The 18,029-nt window shown below is 42.6% G+C and overlaps 1 protein-coding gene across 1 annotated transcript in view; it reads left to right on the top strand.

Annotated features, from left to right (window-relative positions):
- Positions 1 to 881: 881 nt before the first annotated feature.
- Dock8 (dedicator of cytokinesis 8) overlaps positions 882 to 18,029 on the top strand; it is a 201,826-nt gene continuing 184,678 nt past the window's right edge. The window contains exon 1 of the mRNA XM_028894144.2: positions 882 to 1,033. Within this exon, the coding sequence (XP_028749977.1) occupies positions 981 to 1,033 (53 nt within the window). The 5' untranslated portion in view covers positions 882 to 980. The remainder of the gene's footprint in view (positions 1,034 to 18,029) is intronic.

Raw genomic sequence — 18,029 nt, forward strand, 5'->3', positions numbered from 1 at the left:
AAGTGGTCAGCAGCCACATGTGGCTTGTGGCTTCCATATCTAGACACTACAGCTTTGAACCAAAAATACACCCCTTTCATATTTTCGAAGGCAAGTTGACAAGTAGAGACACATAGAGTGTTCACACAGCACAGCTTGGACCAAGAGAAATGACTTGAAATAGACACACGTTTTTTCCATCCTCCTCTTTTGGGAATTTCTTTTTCTTTTTTTCTTCCAGATTTCGCCTGAGTGCCAGGGCTGGTCTGGTCAAGTTTCTGCAAATGAAACTGAACTCAGTTGAGATGCAGGTGAATCTCAATGCTGTGTGTAGTGTTTCCTAGGGGTGGGGTAGGGTGGGGGGTATCTTAGGTTGTAGAAAGAAAAATCATATAGCTTATAATATTTATCCCTGGGATGGATATATTATAATAAAGTGTTCAATGCCTGATAGTGTGCATTCAGCTGGGAAAAAAAAATGACGGGGAGTCCTACGGAGTTGCGGTGTTGTTTTTAAACTGTTGTCTCCCAGGGATGGCGTCAACCCTCCGGGAGTCCCCTCCAGAGCCCCAGGCTGCTCCTGGACCGGGCGCGCTGCCCCAGTTGCCCAGTGGCTCCGGCCGCCGGCGTTTCCGGCCAGCGCTCGCGGTCCCCGCTCAGCCGCCGGCGTTCCTCTCCGCCCGGGGTCAGCGGCGGGAAGCGCGCGCCTGCGGCCGGCGACTCGGAGCATCCGGATCGCGGTTCCGCGCGCCGTCCACGCCCTCGCCGAGCGCTCGGTGCGTGCCAGGCCGGGCGGCGCTGTGGGCGGCGGTGCAGGGCCCTCCCCCCTCCCCGCGCCGGGAGCCGCGCCGCCAAGGTGGAAATGCGGAAGTTTCCCGGCGCGACTGACAGATGAGGCTGGCGGCGGGCGCGACGGGCGCTGCAGCGGCTGTGCGTTCGGGTCCCGTCCCTCCGCCGCCCCGCCGAGTCCCCGAGGCCGTCGAGCCGCGCGCGCGCGCGCCATGGCCACGCTGCCGAGCGCCGAGCGCCGCGCCTTCGCGCTCAAGATCAACAGGTAAGCTGAGTCCGCGGCGGGGCGCGCGGGTCCCCGAGGCGGCGGCGGCGAGCGCGCGGGGACTCAGCCTCGTCCCTACTGTCCTCAGTCACCCGGGCTGCTTCCCGGAGCAGCCTCGCGCGCCACCTCCCCAACCCCGCGTGGCTCGAGCCGCCCCTCGCCGTTCTGACAGGTGGCGGGGCCGGGAGAGCGCCGAGCAAGCCCAGAGCGCGGTGGCGCGCGCCAGGACTTGTCTTACAAATTGCGCCTTCCTTCCAGTTGGGGGAAAAGGGGAAAGAGGCGAAGTGGCTGAAATCCGCTCTGCTTTGAAGCAGACCCGTCAGTCCGTGCCAGGGTTAGGGCTCTTTCAACCCCGCCCCCTCTTCCAGAAAAGATCTTGGCTCCTGATGACATCGCTATTTTTATTCCTTGGTCCAAAGGGAGCCAGCAATGAAGTGGAAAAAGTGATTTTTAAAATTCTTCATTTAAATAAGCAACAAGGAATGAGCTGACATTTAAAGACTTAGAGCGCGCCAGCAAAGTGAGGACACAGGTATCTCCGATTTATAATCAGAGTTGTACAGGCTCTATCTGTATGTGTTGACTGCTCAGAGTTCTCAGTAGACTTGAGTGGCAGTGCTTCCTCCACTGAAAACTGCTGACCAGCATTCAGGGGCACATTTGCCTTGACCTGGGAAATCAAGACTGCCTGGCTAAAAGATAATGTGGAACTGTGAAGGGCAGCCCTCGGGAAGATTTCCAGTTTTTGTTTTGGGCTTTTTTTTTTTTTTTTTTTTTTTCAGTTGAGCCTGTGGGAAGTTGATTCACAGTAAGTTCATCTTTGGGCTGTTAGTGAGCGAGCCTGAGCCACTAGGAATCACCATCCTTGAATAGTGAGCAGTTAAGGACTTCAGAGGGCCTGTGGAGCTGCACTGTGTAGTTGCGAGCAAACCACTTCTCATACCTCTTTATTTCATCTGTCAAATGAGTTTAATTATTAATGTGGACTGTATACAAATGTTTGCAGACTAAAGGGTGCTAGTCTAAAGTCATAAATTATAGCAGTCTTCCTACCGGAGCTTTTTTTTCTGAATCTGGGTTCCATGGGGGCAGTAAGGGCTATTCATAGGAGTTTTGGGGGGATGTCATGGTTGCTTACTTGCTTCTCCTTACTTTGTCTCTGTCATGAGAAAGAAACAAGCCAGGAAACAGGAACAAGGGCAGGAAGAATGTGAGAGATTCAGGTGGAGTGATACTGATCTAAAGTGGCTGACCCAGGCCTAAGTTAACCCTGGAGGCACTCTTGCAAGGAGTTAAGGGGTTGGTGTAACTCAAGGGTTAAGAATTAAGGTCTTGAGTCAGATGTGGTGGACTGCCTATAATGCCAGCCCTCAGGAGGTTGAAACAAGATCACAAGTCGAATGCCATTCTAGGCTTCATACAGAGATCTTGCAACAAACAAAAACAATCACCCAAAAAAAACAGTGTTAGAAAAACCGAGAGCCAGGGTACAATCAAATTTGCTCACAAATGGGCTGTTTATTGTAAACTGACTATATAACATTGGGCATACACATTTTAAATCTTTCTCAGCTTTGACCCCTTCCCCGGCTTCCCTCTGTCTCTCCAAGGTCTCACTTTGTAGCCCAAACTGCCCTGAACTCCAAGAAGTTCTCCTGCTTCAGCTTTCCAGTTGCTGGGATTGCCACCATCTCGGGCTGCTGTGTCAGTGGGGATAATCGTGATATCTGACCAGAGTTTCTCCCTTTTCTGACTGTGAGGGGGATTAAATGGAGCAGAGTAGGGGCAGGTTGCTGACAATGCCTGGCTCCCAGTAAATGTTAAATAACTGTTAACTGCGGCATCGGTGCCGCTCGGTGCAGCTCGGTGCTGCTCGGTGCCGCTCGCTTCATCATGGTCATTGCCATCTCTCACACCAGCATCTCCGAGAGCCTAAGAAGGAAAGCTGCAGTTGGAGGTTTTCTAGACAGAGATCTTTTGAGGGTGGGTTTTGGCCCCCTGGAACTTCCTTGGGGTTGATGTCTCTCACATAATTCAATACTGTGCTGAGAACATCAGACATACTCATTGGAACAGAGCGTTTGTTCTAATTGCCTGGAAGTGCCCGTGTAGGAAAGTAAAATAGAAGATGTTTTCTAACCTTCCAGAAAGAGGATAAGTTGTATTTTTCTGTTCTTAGAGTTCTCTTTTATACCTTTTTGTATATTGGGTGCAAGAATTACACTGGACTTGGCAGGCATCACTTTCAGAAGGGTGGATTATTAACAAAATGTGCCTAGTGGTATCAAAACCCACCACTTAAAGATCACACATTGTGTTCCAGATGTTGTGTTATCAGAAAACCTTAGGGCACTCAAGTCATCTTGAACAGAAGATGCATTCAGCTTTAATTGTCAATTTGACACAATCCAGAATCACCTGGGAAGAGGTGGCAATGATGGCCTGTCTCCAGAGGGTTTGCCTGTGGGCATGGCTGTGTTAGATTCTCTATTGATGGAGGCAGGACCTAGCCGGGGTGGGCAGCACCATTTCAATGGACTCGGTCCAGAGCTGTGGCTCAGCGAAGAAAGCAGACTTGAGCAAGCCAGAGTGTGTATATGCTCCTTTTGTGCTTGGTTGTGGGTGTGATTAGCTGCTTGAGTTCCTGCCCTGACTTCCCCAAAATGATGGACTGTGACCTGACGTTGTAAACCAAATAAACCCTTTCCTCCCCTACGCTGGAGGTGTTTTACCCTGGAGAGGGAAATGAAACTGGAGGAGAAGGGAAAGTAACGCTGAAGCTGTCCTTGCACAAGGCCATGTCATTTGTGAAAGGCCATCAACAGTGGCAGTCAGGACGACAGACTGCTCCTAGGACAGCGCTCTTCATTAAGCCTCTGCTATTTTGATACGTGTGTTTTGAGAATTTCCTTTAAAAGCAAAGAATCAGGGCCGGGCGGCGGTGGCGCACGCCTTTAATCCCAGCACTCGGGAGGCAGAGCCAGGCGGATCTCTGTGAGTTCGAGGCCAGCCTGGTTTCCAAAGCGAGTTCCAGGAAAGGCGCAAAGCTACACAGAGAAACCCTGTCTCAAAAAACCAAAAAAAAAAAAAAAAAAAAAAAAAAAAAGCAAAGAATCAACCTTAAGAAATCATTTCAGTAATAGCATTGACAGTGCTGTTTCTGGGTAGTGCATAGTATGTAGACAGTACGATGTTTTGTGGTGTCAAGCATGGAGAAAATCTTTTACCTTACATGTGTGTCTGTTAGTTTTTAAAATAGCTCAAATTCCAAAAGTAAAATAGTGTTGAAATATGGCCATTAGGACTTTTTAGTACAAGTTCATATTTTCACCTTCTTATTTAACGATGATATTCCTTAATATATTTGTCATGAGAACCACTGTTCTTTCTGTCAATGAAATACTGCAATCTGACATACTAAAAATTACAGTTGCGAAGAGCTAGGCTCTGTGCCCCAGCCTCACCAAGGAATGAGCAGTGTCTTACAGTCTGTGAAAAATGTTCCCCAGTGCATTCAAATTTCTGTGGCTTCCTGCAAACCTCTTTGCCCAGTGCAGAGACAGGGCCAAAGCCAGAGGAAGTCGAGAAGGCTGCCAGCGGCTGTCTCCCCATGGTTGTTCTGGCTCTCTGCTGCTCTCATGAGCCTAGATTCAAGTGCTGGAAGTCATCAGGTAGGACATGCTTAGGAGCATCTCGTGTGACTGTATCCCTTGTATATACTGAAACATTTCTTTGGAACCTGTAGCTCAGAGCGATAGAAGATGAAACTACCCCTCAGTTGTTCTCAGTTGGAAGAGTAAAGTTTACTTTCTGGTGAGCAATATGCATTTGTCTTGATTTTAGTTTTTCCCTGATTTCATGCAGAAGAGAAACTAGATCTGAATTAGGTTGTCGCAATAATGTTTGTGTTTGGACTTTAGGAACTGCTGTATTAGATGTATTAGTCCTTCAAGGAGCATTCTCTTGTTAATTACTTCTTTGATTACTGAAATTTACTGCCTTTATAGATCCAGGAAATTATTAGTAATAATGTGAAGATCCATTAAACAATACCTTGGTTTCTTTTTCCTTTTATACAGTGTTAGGTATTAAACCTAGGGCCTTATGTGTGCTAGGCAAGTGCTTTACCAACCAAGCCAAATCCCATATCACTTGTTTCTTTCAAACACAGAATAGGTGTAGAACTTGATCAGATGTTAAAGTAAAACAAGAACTTTGGATAAATCAAGAAAATATATAAACTGTTGGGGGGGGCACATTCATGACCTTCTGGACAAATATGACTTTTTCTTACTGTATTAGTCAACTTCTCTGTTGCTGTGACAAAATGCCATGACCAAAGGCAACTTAGGGAAGGAAGAATTTAATTTGGCTTATGTTCCAGAAAGAGGGTCTATAATGGAGGCAGGGGGCAACATGGCTACAAGCTACCAGAGAAGGGAGCCCAGAGATCACATCTTCCACTGTAAACATGAAGCAGAACCAGCAGGCTGGAAGTGAGGCAAAGCTTAAACTTTCTCCCCCCACCCTACCCCCAGACAGGGTTTCTCTGCGTAGTTTTGGTGCCTGTCCTGGATCTCACTCTTTAGATCAGGCTGGCCTCAAACTCACAGAGATCCGCCTGCCTCTGCCTCCCGAGTGCTGGGATTAAAGGCGAGCGCCACCCCCACCCAGCCTTAAACTTTCAAAGCATACTTCCTCCAGCAAGCTTACACCACCTCCCTAAACAGATTTGCTAACAAGGGATCAAGTGTTCAAATACCTAAGCTCGTCGGGAACATTTCTCATTCAAACTACCACACTTCCTATGTGGCAGATGTGGATCTAAATGTTTATATCATAACTCACCCACCTCTATGAATTAGAAACAGTTACTGTCTCCATTTTATAAATGGGGAAACGGAACTGAGACAAGTTAAGTAAATTTCCATCTCACTCAGCTAATTAAGGTCAGAGCTGGGATTTCTATTCAGTGTCTCCAGAATCCCGCCCTCCTACTCACCACATCATGATGTGTCTTGGTCTTGTTTTAAAATAATGAAGTAACAATATTTACTGTCTACCAAGCATTGTGTCAGACAGCCAAAATTCCAGCACGGCGAGGGAGGTGCTCTCCAGTCCCCACCCCCTAATGAGGAACTAGCGGGAGCTGAGAGCCACTGGAGCAGAGATAATCATTCTGTTTTGAAGATGGGTGGCCCCACACCATGCACACATGAGCAGCACGAACTGTACTTAGTGCGACTAAAAAAGAAAAAAGGAAAAAAAAGACGTGAAGTTGGGAGGGGGACATGTTGGAAGAATATGAGGGGAGTTGGAGGAGGGAAATGGGTGGATGTGATCATATTTTATTGTATGATATATGAAATCTCAAATAAAAATTATAATAAATGATAACAGTTGAAAATGCTTATTATTGATTTGATTAGTGTACCTTGTATGTATATTGAAGTATCACACTATACTCAATAAATAAGTAGTTATTATTTGTGAATAAAAATGAAAATAAAACAGCTAAAAATTTAAAATTTTCTAAAAAGGAGAAAGACATGCCATTCAGATGGCTTTGCTGGCAAAAGCACTTGTGTGACCACCTAGAAGCCTAGATGGAAAGACAGATCTGGTTCTCCAAGGTTGTCCTCTGAACTTTACACATTCACCGTTAATGCAAGCACCCTCATTCATAACACACACAGCATGCACACGTGGTAATAATACATACAAACACAGCAAGCACCCACATTCATACACATACAGCATGCACACATGGTAATAATACACACACAGCATGCACTCATGGTAATGATACACACACAGCATGCACACATGGTAATAATATACACACAGCATGCACACATGGTAATAATACACACACAGCTTGCACACATGGTAATAATATACACACAGCATGCACACATGGTAATAATACACACACAGCATGCACACATGTAATAAAAAAAGCACAACATGGTAATAATATACACACAGCATGCACACATGTACACATGGTAATAATACACACACAGCATGCACTCATGGTAATAATACACACACAGCATGCACACATGGTAATAATATACACACAGCATGCACACATGGTAATAATACACATACAGCATGCACACATGGTAATAATACACACACAGCATGCACACATGGTAATAATATACACAGAATGCACACATGGTAATACACACACACAACATGCATACATGATAATACACACACAGCATGCACACACAATAATAATACATACACACAGCATGCACACATAACAATACACACACACGATAATAATACATACACACAGCATGCATACATGATAATATACACAGCATGCACACATGATAATAATACACACACACAGCATGAACACATAATATACACACACAGCATGCACACATGATAATAATACAATTACAAGTTTTTTAAAGTAGAACAAAGCATTAGGCATACCAGTCATTAGGATGATTTTTCTGGAAGATAAAAACCAGGTGCTATAGAAGAATAAAGTTACATTCAGGTTTCATTCAAGAACAACTCCAAGGTACCAACCTGTAATTCAAGCTACTTAGGAGACTGAGGCAGGAGGGTCATGAGATCAAATGCAGCCTCTGCTACTTAGACCCTGTCTCAAACTAAAATGTAAAAAGAGGGCTGAGGGTACGGCTCAGTGGCAGAGCATGTGTCCAGCGTGGACCAAGCCCAGTACTGAAGAAATAAAAACGAACAAACAAAAGAAAGGGAAGCAAGGAAGGCAAGAAGAGAGAAAGAAAGAGAGGGAAACAGAAGGGGTGGGGAGACAGCTCAATGGTAAAGGGTCTTGCTGTGCAAGCCTGGTGACTTGCGTTTGATGCCCAGAACCCGCACGGAGGTGGAAGGAAAGGACTGACCTCTGGTGGTCATGCCTGCACCCCTTCACTCACACATACATACACACAATAAGAATTAATAAAATAAAGTTTAAAGAAAACCAACAGCTTGGGGCTGGAAAGACACCACAGTGGTTAAAAGCAAGTAACCGTCTTGCAGAGGACCCTCCCCATGCATTTCTGAAGGCAATGTTTACTTCCTTGTGAGCCCATGGAGTGGAAACACAGTGTCATATGGCTCCCCAGGGACAGGTAGCGCTCAGAGACCAGATCTCCTGTCTCAGCTCTCCATACAGAGCTAGAGAGGGCATGGGATGATGTCACAAACACACGTGCATAAAAAGGCAGGAGGTGAGCCTGCTGGTCTCCTTGCTGGAGAACTCTTAAGAAGGAGGACCACTGGGGTCTTTTCAATGGCAGACAATTAGATACTTAGTAATAATATAGGCAATTTTATTACAGGTTAAAGCAAGAGAAATGTACTATTCCTGGTCCTATAAGCATCTAGACTTATTATTAGCTGTTAGCTTGTTCATGATGATCCTTATACTTCATCCACCCAAGTGCTTGGGTTACAAGCATACACCACCATGCCCAGCTTCCAGGCTCCATTCTTTTAATTGAGGGTCATCATTGCAAATACACACACACACACACACACACACACACACACACACACACACACATGCATGCTTGTACCCAAGTGCAACTCCATAAAGTAATTACCCGAGGGCAAGGGAGTGGAAGGGAGAACAGAAATTGCAAGAACAGAGACACTGTGTGTGAGTGTGTATATTCGGAAATCAGAGGACAACTTTTGGGAGTCAGTTCTTGTTGTGGAATATTATTTTAAGATGTGTTACATTTATTTATGCTGTGGAATATTTGTTTAATGATGCAAAGATGTGTTGCATTCTTTTATGTTGCATTTGTTTAACTCTGTGAAGCTGTGTTACTTTGCCTGCCTGAAACACTTGATTGGTCTAATAGAGAGCTGAATGCAGCCAATAGCATGGCAGGAGAGGGATAGGTGGGGCTGCCAGGCAGAGAGAATAGATAGAAGGAGAAGGGAGGAGTGAGAAAAGAAGGAGAGGACACCAGGGACCAGCTGCTCAGCAACACAGACAGCCATGGAATAAGAAGGAAAGAAAGAGATATAGAGTAAACAAAGGTGAAAACCAGAGGCAAAAGGAAGATCTGGGATCATTTAAGTTAAGAAAAACTGGCTAGAATTAAGCCAAGCTAATTAAGGCTGGGAATTCATAAATAAGATAAGACTCCGTGTATTTATTTGGGAGTAGGGAGCAGGTCCCCAAAGACCAAAGAGTAAAAAAAAAAAACAAAACAAAAAACCCCAACTACAAGTTCTCATCTGCCTCCTTACTAAGGCAGGGTGTGTCTTGTTTCTGCTGAAGTGTACTCCAGGCTAGCTGGTTCACTAGCTCCTCCTGCCTCTCCCTCCCATCTCACCACAGAGAGAGTGCTGGGATTACAGATGTGCATCTCTGCATCTGGCTTTTTCCTTGGGTTCCAGGCATTTTACTGAACACACATTATCCATTATCAGGCTTGTGCAAGCACGTGCTTTTATTCGCTGAGCCATCTCCCTGGCCCACATTCCCTTGTTCCCTTGTAGAATTTAAAAACCTCTGAAGCAAAAGCACAGTAAAAGTAAAATAGCAAAGTGTAGTAAGCCAAAAGGAAAAAAATACCCACATTTCCACCACTCATAATAATTCTTAACATTTGGATACACTTCCTTCTAATTTGTACAAAATCATCTTGTGCATGCTATATTATAATCTTTAAGTTTAATATGTGTCAACAATTCTCCATATCAATTATTGTAGGTCTGTATTATAAATAATGTAAGTGTATTATGATTTACTGAAGTAGTTATTATTGGGCATTAAGGTAATTTCCATTTTTGCAAAATAACGGAGAGATTGATGGAACAATCTAAAGCATGTTTTCTGTGCTTCTGCAAACATTCCCATATACATTTCTCATAGTAGAATTGCTTGTTTGTTTTTTATGTGAGTGTATGCATGTATGTACAGCATATGTCAGTGTATGTGCCCATATATTCACGCAGAAGCAAGAAGGACACTGGGTATGCTCTAGGTTTTTGGTTTTTGGTTAGGCTGGTTGTCGAGAGCTGTGGTTACAGAGGCATGCAATCGTGCCAAACTTTTTACTTGGGTGATGGCATCCAAACTCAGGTCTTCATGGCCTTACCCACTGAGCCATCTCCCAGGTTTAGCTCTTCAGGTTTTTGATGACCATGTTGACTACCAGAAGAGCTTATCACTTTCTGCCCCCACCTCTAGCCCTGAGAATGCTCTTTCCCTGCATCCAAATCCCACCCTACCCCCAACCAAGGGTTTACCATTCTTTTAAGTGTTTATTTGCTAATTTTGACTCCTTGCCTAAATGTTTCTAACCTCCTGTTCAGTTGCCCTCCTGGGTCACTGAGTGACCTCTGAAGGAATTTGTTTTTTTAGCAGTGAAAACAGTCATACATTTCTACTTTTTGCTTAAAGTGCAACCCATGATAATGGTCACTAACTTTTACCTTTTTTCCCCTTCCTTCTACTTTATTCCTTGAATAAGTAGGTGAATCATACAACTATCAGGCTAATCCAACAACTTCTTCATTGATTTTGTTGCAAACTCTAATAACTGGGCCTTGAATTGTGGGTGGGTTTTTTTTTTTTTTTTTTTTTTTGGTTTTGGTGTTTTTTGTTTTGTTTTTTCTTTTGGTTGTTGTTGTTTAATTCAGTCAATACTTCCTTTAAATGTATAAGCCTCAACCCCTTTAAATAAAACTACCACAAAATAAAGTTTCAAATTGCATCGCTTACTGTATGTGATGAAGGAATAGAGAATGTGAGATTTTTCATGCTTTTCTGTTCCTTTCCCTGTGGGCTTGGAATTTGAGGCAAAACATGTCCCTCTGCTTAGAAACCTCTTAAAGCTTCCTGGTCTCTCCTTTCTTTGTTCTCTCACAATGGAGGCCAAAACAACAAAGCCCAACTACAGCTAGATTAAGGAATGCAGAACTGTAATCAACCACAACCTCCTCCTCCATCTCTTTTTTTGCTTTTGCATATGTCTGTGTGTGTCACATGTCTTTGGGTACATGTGTGATGTGTGTATATGTATGTGTGTGTGTGTGGTGTGTGTGTGTGTGTGTGTGTGTATGTGTGCATATGTGCGTGGTGTGTGTGTATGTGTGTGTGTGTGGTGTGTGTGTGTGTGTGTGTGTATGCATGTGTATGTGTGTATATGTGTGTGTGTGTGTGTGTGGTATGTGTGTGTGTGGGTGTGTGTGTGTGTGTGTGGTATGTGTGTGTGTGTGTGTGTGTGTGTATGTGTGTGTGTATGTGTGTGGTATGTGTGTGTGTGTGTGTGTGTATGTGTGCATATGTGTGTGGTGTGTGTGTGTATGTGTGTGTGTGTGTATATGTGTGTGTATGTGTGTGTATGTGTGTATATGTGGTGTGTGTGTATATGTGTGTAGGCTTTGGCTTGCCATTTTGGCTAGCCCAGCTAGCCACCTTGCTCTGGGGATTCCTTGTCTCTGCCTTCCACACATTGGCGTTAGGGGAAGGTCACCATACCTACTAGTCACTACCTGGGTCCTGGCTGTGGTAATTCCCCTCCTCACCCTTGCCTGGCAACTCAGTGAACCATCTTCCCGGACCCCTCTTTCCATTCCCTTCCATTCTCCCCTCCTCTCTCTCTGTCTTTAACATTTATGTCTCTCTTTTTTTTGTGCTTCTGTGCATGTGTGTGGGGGTGGGGTGAGTACTCTAGTGCCATGGCACATGTATGGAGATCAGAGGACCACCATGGGGGTCCTGGGGAATCATGAAGTTGTCAGACTTGGCAGCAAAGGCTTACCTGCTGAGCCATCTTTCTCTTATTTCTTGATTTAAATAAAAAAGGAGGCTCTTACTGAAGACCCAGGCAGAACACTTTCTACCAGGACCCCTCCCCCCCCCCCCCCAGTGGCCACATGATCTCAGACAGTGGTAGACAATATTCACTATCCTTCCTGTCCTCCATTCCAATCTTTCTAGACTGACTCTTAACTCTACTGCAGCCTGCCTGCCTGCCAGAGCCCAACCTCCCCTCCCTGGGGACTCTCCCTGTTGGTGTAGACCCTGGTCCCCCGGCTCTTTCTTTTCTTAGCCATTTCCATTCTTCGCTGTCACTGACTGACCTGCAGAAGCACTCTCTACTAGTGGGCAACAGTTACCCAAGAATGGAATGCCATTCCAACAAAGACACGACTAGATATGTACAGCAAAACCACCTAACATCCTAACTCCAGATGCCTAGAGCCCAGTACAAAAACACAAACACGGACAGTCCAGACAAAATGCCTCCTCTAGAAGCCAGTGATCCCATTGCAAAAAGCCCTGAGAAATGCAATTTAGCTGAAGCACAAGACCAGGACTTCAAAGTAGTAATTTTGAATATGTTCAAGAGCCTTTAAGAGGTTATGAACAAATGCCTTAATGAAGACTGTTAAAACACAAACAGTTGTTTGAAAGACATGTTACAAGACATGGAAGGGAGAATTTCAGGTCTTGAAGACAACACAGAAGAAAGGGATACCACAGTCAAAGAAAATGTTAGATCTAAAAAACTCCAGGCACAAAACAGTCAGGAAATCGGGGACACTATGAAAAGACCAAATCTACAATTAATAGGTATAGAGGAAGGAGAATAAACCTACGTCAACAGCACAGAAACTATTTTTAACAAAATCCTAGAAGCAAATTTCCCCAATCTAAAGAAGGAGGTATCTATCAAGGTACAAGTGTGCAGAACACCAAATAGACAGAACCAGAAAGGAAATTCCCCATGACACATAATAACCAAAGTACTAAATGTACAGAACAAAGAGAGGATAGTAAAAGCTGCAAGACAAAAAGACCAAATAACATCTAAAGGCTGGCCCATTAGAATAGCACCTGACTTCTCAATGGAGATGCCAAAACCGGAAGGGCTTGGATGGATGTCCAAGTGCTAAGAGACCCCAGATGGTAGCCCAGACTGATATACCCAGCAAAGCTTTCAGTCACAATCATGGAGAAAGAAAAAGCATACCATGATAAAAAACAAAAGTTAAGCAATTTATACCAACCCAGCTCTATAGAAAGCACAAGGAAGACTTCAGTCTAAGAGGTTAACCATGTCCAAGAAAACACAAGGAATAAGTAACCCCAGACAAAAAAATCAAAAGGGGGGAGTCCTACACCATAGCAACAACATAATAGGAATAAGAAAAAGCTGCTCATTCCTAACTCTCAGTATTAATGGTCCCAATTCCTCCAATAAAAAGATATAGACTAAGCCGTGTGGTAGTGGCACACGCCTTTAATCCCAGCACTCGGGAAGCAGAGCTAGGCGGATCTCTGTGAGTTCAAGGCAGCTGGGCTACAAGTGAGTTCAGAAAGGCGCAAAGCTACACAGAGAAACCCTGTCTCGAAAAACCAAAAAAAAAAAAAGATATAGACTAACAGATTGGGTTAGAAAAAGGATCCCTCTTTCTGCTACATCTAAGAGACACACTTTACCATCAGGGTAAAAAAATGGAAAAAGATATTCCAAGTAAATGGACTATTGAAGCAAGCATGTGTAGCTATTCTAATATCTGATAAAATAGACCAAACAAAAAATAATCAGAAGGGATAGGGAAGGACACTACATGCTCATCAAAGGAAAAAATCCACCAAGAGGATTATGCACCAAATATAAAGGCATCCAAATCATGAAAGATGAACTACCACAGCTAAAATCACATATTGACCCTCACCTAGTGATAGTGTCTGACTTCAATTCTTGACACTTGCTAACAGACAGGTCATCCAAGCAAAAGCGAAAACAGAAATACTGGAGTTAAATAATGTCATAAATCAAATGAACCTAGCAGATAATCTATAGAACATTTCACACAAGCACAAAAAAATATACTTTTTTCTCAGTAGCTCATGGACCTTTCTACAAAATTGATTACATACTTGGACACAAATATAAATTTCTTATATTCAACAAAATAAGAAAACTGAAATAACATTCTACATCCTATTTGACCACCATGGATTAAAGCTGGATATTAGCAACATAGCAGAAAATATACAAACATATGAAAACAGAACTCATTACTGAATGAAAAATAGGTCAAGAAGGAAATTAAAACCTTTTTAGAATTGAATAACAATAAAAGCACTTACCCAAATCTATGGGACACAATGAAAGCAATTCTAAGAGCAAGTTCATAGCACTAAGTGCCTACACAAAAACTTGGAGAGATCTCCTATTAGTAACTTAGCAACACCTGAAAGTTCTATAATGACAGGAAGAAATAATCAGAAATTATTTCTAAGAGATTAACTAAATGAAATAGAAACAAGCAAACTGTACATTAAAAACTTTAAGACACAGAAGAAAGAAAGTGAAGAAGACACTAGAAGATGGAAAGATCTCCCATGCTCATGGATGGGTATGATTAATGTTGTAAAACAGCCACTTACTAAAAACAATCTGCAGATTCAATGCCATCCCCATCAAAATTACAACACAGTTCTTCACAGAAATTGAAAACAAACAAAAACAAAAACAAAAAAACCAATCATTTTCAACTTCATATGGAAACACACAAAAAATGCAAGATAGCTGAAATAATCCGAACAATAAAAGAACTTCTGGAGGTATCACCATCCTAGATTTCAAGTTGTACTAGAGAGATGGAATAAAAACAGCATGGTTTTAGCATGAAAATAGACACGTCGATCAATGGAATCAGATGGAAGACCCAGACAGAAATCTACACGCCTGTTGACTCCTGATTTTTTTGACAAAGAAGCCAAAAATACACACTGGAGAAAAATACAGCATTCTCAACAAATGTTGCTGGTCAAACTGGATGGCTGCGTGTAAAAGAATGAAAATAGATATATATTTATTACTACCCTAACCCAAACTCCAAATAGATCAAGGACTTCAACATAATATCAGATAGCCTTAATTTGATAGAAGAAAAAGTGAGAACTAGGCTTAAACTTATTGGCACAGGAAAGGATTTTCTAAATAGGACACTGATGGACCTCATGAAGCTGAAAAGCTTCTGTGCAGCAAAGGACACCATCTTTAGGACAAGGTGGTAGCCTACAGAATGGAAAAAGATCTTTACCAATTATACAGTTGACAGAGGACTAGAATCTAGACTATATATAGAACTAAAAAAAAAAAACTAACAAAAAAAATAAACTAAACTAAAAACAAATAAATGACTCAAGAAATTGGGTAAAGAACTAAGCAGAGTTCTCAAAAGAAATAAACTAGCTAAAAAATATAGAAATGTTCAACACCTTATCTATCAGGAAAATGTAAATGATAACTATTTTAAAGTTTATCTTATGCCAGTCAGAATGGCCAAGGTCAATAAAATAAATAGTAGCACATGCTGGTAAGAGTCAGGGGAAGGGGAATACTTATTCATTGCCAAACTGGTGCAACCACTATGGAAATCATTGTGGTAGTTCCTTGTGGAGCTGGGAATCAATCTACCTTAAGATCCAATAAACCACTCTGGGGCTTATACCCAGAGACTCTCCATCCTACTGCAAAGATACTTGCTCATCCATGGTCATTGCTGCTCTGTTCACAATAGGCAGAAATTGCAGACACCATAGATATCCATCAACTGATGAATGGATAATGAAAATGTGGTACATTTATACAATGAAATACTAACCAGCTGTTAAGAAAAATGAAATTCGTAGGTAACTGGATGAAGCTAGAAAAAAATCATCCTGAGTAAGGTAACCAGACCCCAAAGGACAAATATTGTATGTTTTCTCTTACATGCAGATGTTAGCTTTTAAGTTTTTGAAATGTGTGTTACAGTTTGAATAACCACAGAGGTTAAGTGTTTAATAAGGGACTAGTGGGGAGGAGAAGATCTCCCAAGAGTAGAATATATTGTTATGGAGAGACAAAGTAGAAACTAGAATAGAAGGATTAAGTGGGGAGGGGATGGGAGAGAATATGGGGAGGGACAACTAACACTAGGGGCCATTTGAAAAACCCTATAGAGACCTATTATAGAAGCTTCCTAAAATATATACACGTATGAAAGGGGATATGAATGGAGTCATCAAATAATAGGGGAAACAATGCCACAATTAGACCTTATATGCCACCAAGTAAAACCTCCAGTGCCGGGAATGAGCTACATCTTTTTGAGTTGTTGGCCAAAGCGGTTCCATGGAAACCCCAGACATCACACCCTATTGCCAAGGCTATTGGTTGTTTTCTACAACTTGATGTTAAGGCTGTATTGCTGGAGAACACTTATGTTATCAAACATGAAAAAGTTGGGCCGGTGCCTAACTAGGAGCTTCATCCCTACTGATTAGTGTTCATGGTGCTGAAAGTTACTCAGCATGCTATTGGAGGAAAGAGGTAATAGCAGTATTTCCAGCTACAAACCCTGTGACCTACTACAGTGTTCTGCCTACAAGATGTACTGGTGCAGTAGTGGTACAGATGTTATGGGAGGAACCAACCATTTAAAATACTTTTTTTTAAATTTAGTAAATTAAGGATTTCCTAATTTAGGAATTCCAATTAGGAGAATTGGATTCATGGAAAATCCATTTCCATGAAATGGAAGCTATACCTGACACTGCCAAAGTGGTCAAGAACCTGAGACTAGATAGTCACAGGTCTAGGGGAAAGCCTACTACTAGCAATCTGCTAAAGGAACATAGCACTAAAATGACTCCTGATGACGTATTTCTATACCACAGAGCAGTGCCTCCCTCAGCCCACATCAGAGAGGCTTCTTCTTGCAGCAGGTCAGAATTAATACAGCAACCTATAACTGGACAATGTGCAGAGGGAGAGAGACTTTGGAGCACCCAGTATTAAATGGGATGTCTTCATCAAACCCCTCCTCTCAAGGATCAAGGGATCCATAGGAGGCAGAAAAACTGTAGGAGCCAAAGGTGATGGTTGTCTTCAGAGAAGCAGTGTTCTCCAGACACAAGGGGCAGATGCACATATGAACATACAGAGATTGTGAGAGTGTGCCCAAGACCTGCACAGGACCAAGGGGAAGGAATAAGGGTTCTCATCCCCTAACCAAGAAGGTATCTGCAATTGATACCCTCTGGAAGACAGAAAAATCAGTTTTCTCCAGTGGAGTCTCATTAGGTATATCAGCTGCACCTCAGGGCAGGGCTCATGTCTAGGAGTAGGTGGCTAACACAAAATGTATTCAGTGGTATTTTTGTAGACTTTTTGTTTCATTCTGCTTTGTTTTGACATTTTTTTTTGTCCTTTTGTCTTCTGCTTGTTTTTATTTATTTATTTATTTTATTTATTTATTTTTGTGTGTGTGTATGTACGTGTGGAGGTTGTGTTTCTTGTCTTTTGTTTTGGCTTCTCTTTTTTTAAATAGAGATGAGCATAAAGTTGGATGGGTAGGGAAGTGGGGAAGATCTGGGAGTAATTAGGAGAAAGGAAAAACATGATCAAAATATGTTGTTTGAAAATGTTTTTTAATTAGTAGACTTGTGATTCCTAGGCCAACCAAGTAGCTTCATGTTTTATACATTCGTTTAGTCATTCATTCACTCATTCTGTCTTGTTGAACATTATATTTTGAGTTTTGTGCTAGACTCTGAAATACAAGGAAAAATGACTCATAGACCTTGTCTTCAAGGATCAAGGATGCTAACCAAAATTAAGAACCAAAAGGGGAGGAGGCCTCTCTTGCCTTTTGGCCTGTGTCCTGGCCATGCTGTGCCTGCAGAGGGGCCAACCTTGGGTTCATGCCCCTGGGGATGCTTCAGTAGCATTACCCAAAACATTTCTGGAAATCCTTTTAGAAATACTTGCAGAGATTAGCAAACACTGCATCTTAAAAACAAACTCAGTGGTATGAGAGCATTTTCCTCAGAGGGAGAATGTACTCAGTTTTTTTTCCAGTGTTCAAAAGTATAGAAAATACAGATAATTTTGTAAATTCACAAATATTTGAGAGTCCTCTGGCTATAAATGAATAGTTGTGAGCATCAGCATCTTGCTACTTTTGCTTTAGA

The sequence above is a fragment of the Peromyscus leucopus genome, chromosome 1 (genome assembly GCF_004664715.2).
Source record: "Peromyscus leucopus breed LL Stock chromosome 1, UCI_PerLeu_2.1, whole genome shotgun sequence".
NCBI classification, from domain to species: Eukaryota; Metazoa; Chordata; class Mammalia; order Rodentia; family Cricetidae; genus Peromyscus; species Peromyscus leucopus.